Source organism: Oncorhynchus mykiss, chromosome 1 (assembly GCF_057628025.1).
Source record: "Oncorhynchus mykiss isolate SJ-2025 chromosome 1, ASM5762802v1, whole genome shotgun sequence".
In the NCBI taxonomy this organism is placed as follows: Eukaryota; Metazoa; Chordata; class Actinopteri; order Salmoniformes; family Salmonidae; genus Oncorhynchus; species Oncorhynchus mykiss.
The window spans coordinates 5,085,001-5,087,500 of NC_143022.1; the positions used below are offsets into that span (position 1 = coordinate 5,085,001).

General features: G+C 47.2%; 1 protein-coding gene across 1 annotated transcript in view; it reads right to left on the reverse strand.

Moving 5' to 3' along the window:
* The window catches only part of LOC110486761 (kinesin-like protein KIF1A), a 185,676-nt gene that overhangs the window by 74,153 nt on the left and 109,023 nt on the right, over nt 1-2,500 (reverse strand). Inside the window, exons 22-23 of the mRNA XM_090182482.1 lie at nt 947-1,095; nt 1-48 (exon numbers count right to left, since the gene is read on the reverse strand). The exon at nt 1-48 is cut by the window's left edge and continues 131 nt beyond it. Coding sequence (XP_090038608.1) covers nt 1-48; nt 947-1,095 — 197 coding nt within the window. The remainder of the gene's footprint in view (nt 49-946; nt 1,096-2,500) is intronic.

A 2,500-nucleotide genomic window follows, 5' to 3' on the forward strand; every position in this document is an offset into this window, starting at 1 on the left:
CAGGGGGGAGTACAGGGTGTCGGTCAGCAGCACAAATTGGAATTGGACCTGTGGGAGAGGGGGGGGGGGGGGGCACAGGGTTAATACAACACAAAGGGACAGTTCAGAACCTGGGTTCAAATTTTATTTTCCCGAACACAGGGTTAACAACACAGAGGGACAGTTCAGAACCTGGGTTCAAATTGTATTTTCCCGAACACAGGGTTAACAACACAGAGGGACAGTTCAGAACCTGGGTTCAAATTGTATTTTCCCGAACACAGGGTTAACAACACAGAGGGACAGTTCAGAACCTGGGTTCAAATTGTATTTTCCCGAACACAGGGTTAACAACACAGAGGGACAGTTCAGAACCTGGGTTCAAATTGTATTTTCCCGAACACAGGGTTAACAACACAGAGGGACAGTTCAGAACCTGGGTTCAAATGGTATTTTCCCGAACACAGGGTTAACAACACAGAGGGACAGTTCAGAACCTGGGTTCAAATTGTATTTTCCCGAACACAGGGTTAACAACACAGAGGGACAGTTCAGAACCTGGGTTCAAATGGTATTTTCCCGAACACAGGGTTAGTACAACACAGAGGGACAGTTCAGAACCTGGGTTCAAATTGTATTTTCCCGAACACAGGGTTAACAACACAGAGGGACAGTTCAGAACCTGGGTTCAAATTGTATTTTCCCGAACACAGGGTTAACAACACAGAGGGACAGTTCAGAACCTGGGTTCAAATTGTATTTTCCCGAACACAGGGTTAACAACACAGAGGGACAGTTCAGAACCTGGGTTCAAATTGTATTTTCCCAAACATCCCGCCTCATCTGTCATTCCAGTCAGACTCAATCAAACACTCAAATCATTTGGTAAAAACAAAAAACAAAACTACATGAACCCAAGTCTGTGACAGTTATGTTTCCGTGGAGATGTGCTGAATTGTTCTCAAACCTTCTTCTTGAGTTCCACGCTGATGGCGTTAGCCTCCTTGAGGAAGATGGCGTTTCCCCACAGCTGGTCTCTGAGGGAGGTGAACTGGTAACAGCGCCACTTCCTGAAACCCCACAGGGCTAGCTCCGCCTCCCTCTCCGTCCACTGCACTGTGGAGCCCAGAGGGTACAACAAGATGACCCAAACATCTGAGTTCAACATCAACACATTGTCTGTGTGTACCAAGGGATGCTATTTAAATGCACGGCCTCGTCCTTAAACATGCACATTGACGGTAAGATCATGTGACAAATAAAGTTTGATTTCATTTGACGTACACTTAAAGTATGTGGACACCCCTTCAAATGAGTGGATTCGGCTATTTCAGCCACACCCGTTGCTGACAGGTATATCGAAATTGAGCACACAGCCATGCAATCTCCATAGACAAACATTGGCATTAGACTGGCCCGTACTGACGAGCTCAGTGACTTTTAAACGTGGCACCGTCATAGGAGGCCACCTTTTCCAACAAGTCAGTTCGTCAAATTACTGCCTCGCTAGAGCTGCCCCGGGTCAACTATAAGTGCTGTTATTGTGAAGTGGAAACGTCTAGGAGCAACAACGGCTCAGCCGTGAAGTGGTAGAACACACAAGCTCACAGATTGGGACCGCCGAGTGCTGAAGTGTGTCGTGCGTAACAATCGTCTGCCGTCGGTTGCAAGACTCACTACTGAGGTTCCAAACTGCCTCTGGAAGCAACGTCAGCACAATAACTGTTCATCGGGAGCTTCATGAAATGGGTTTCCATGGCCGAGCAGCCGCACACAAGCCTAAGATCACCATGAGCAACGCCAAACGTCGGCTGGAGTGGTGTAAAACTCACTGCAATTGGACTCTGGAGCAGTGGAAATGCATTTTCTGGAGTGATGAATCCCACTTCACCATCTGGCAGTCCGACTGATGAATCTGGGTTTGGCGAATGCCAGGAGAACGATACCTGCCCCAATGCATAGTGCCAACTGTAAAGTTTGGTGGAGGAGGAATAATGGTCTGGGGCTGTTTTTCATGGTTCAGACTCCTTAGTTCCAGTGAAGGGGAATCTTAATACTACAGATTTTAAAGGATTCTGTGCTTCCAACTTTGTGGCAACAGTTTGGGGAAGGCCCTTTCCTGTTTCAGCATGACAATTTCCCCATGCACAAAGCGAGGTCCATACAGAAATGGTTTATTTTTTTATTTTACTTTTATTTAACTAGGCAAGTCAGTTAAGGACACATTCATATTTTCAGTGACAGCCTAGGAACAGTGGGTTAACTGCCTTGTTCAGGGGCAGAAATACAGATCTTTACCTTGTCAGTTCGGGGATTCGATCCGGCAACCTTTCGGTTACAAGTCCAACTCTCTAAACACCAGGCTATCTGCCGCCAAACGACCGATTTGTTGAGATCAGCGTGGAAGAACTTGACTGGTCTGCACAGAGCCCTGACCTCAACCTCATCGAACACCGTTGGGATGAATTGGAACGCCAACTCTGAGCCAGGCCTAATCTCCCAACGTCAGATCCCGACCTCA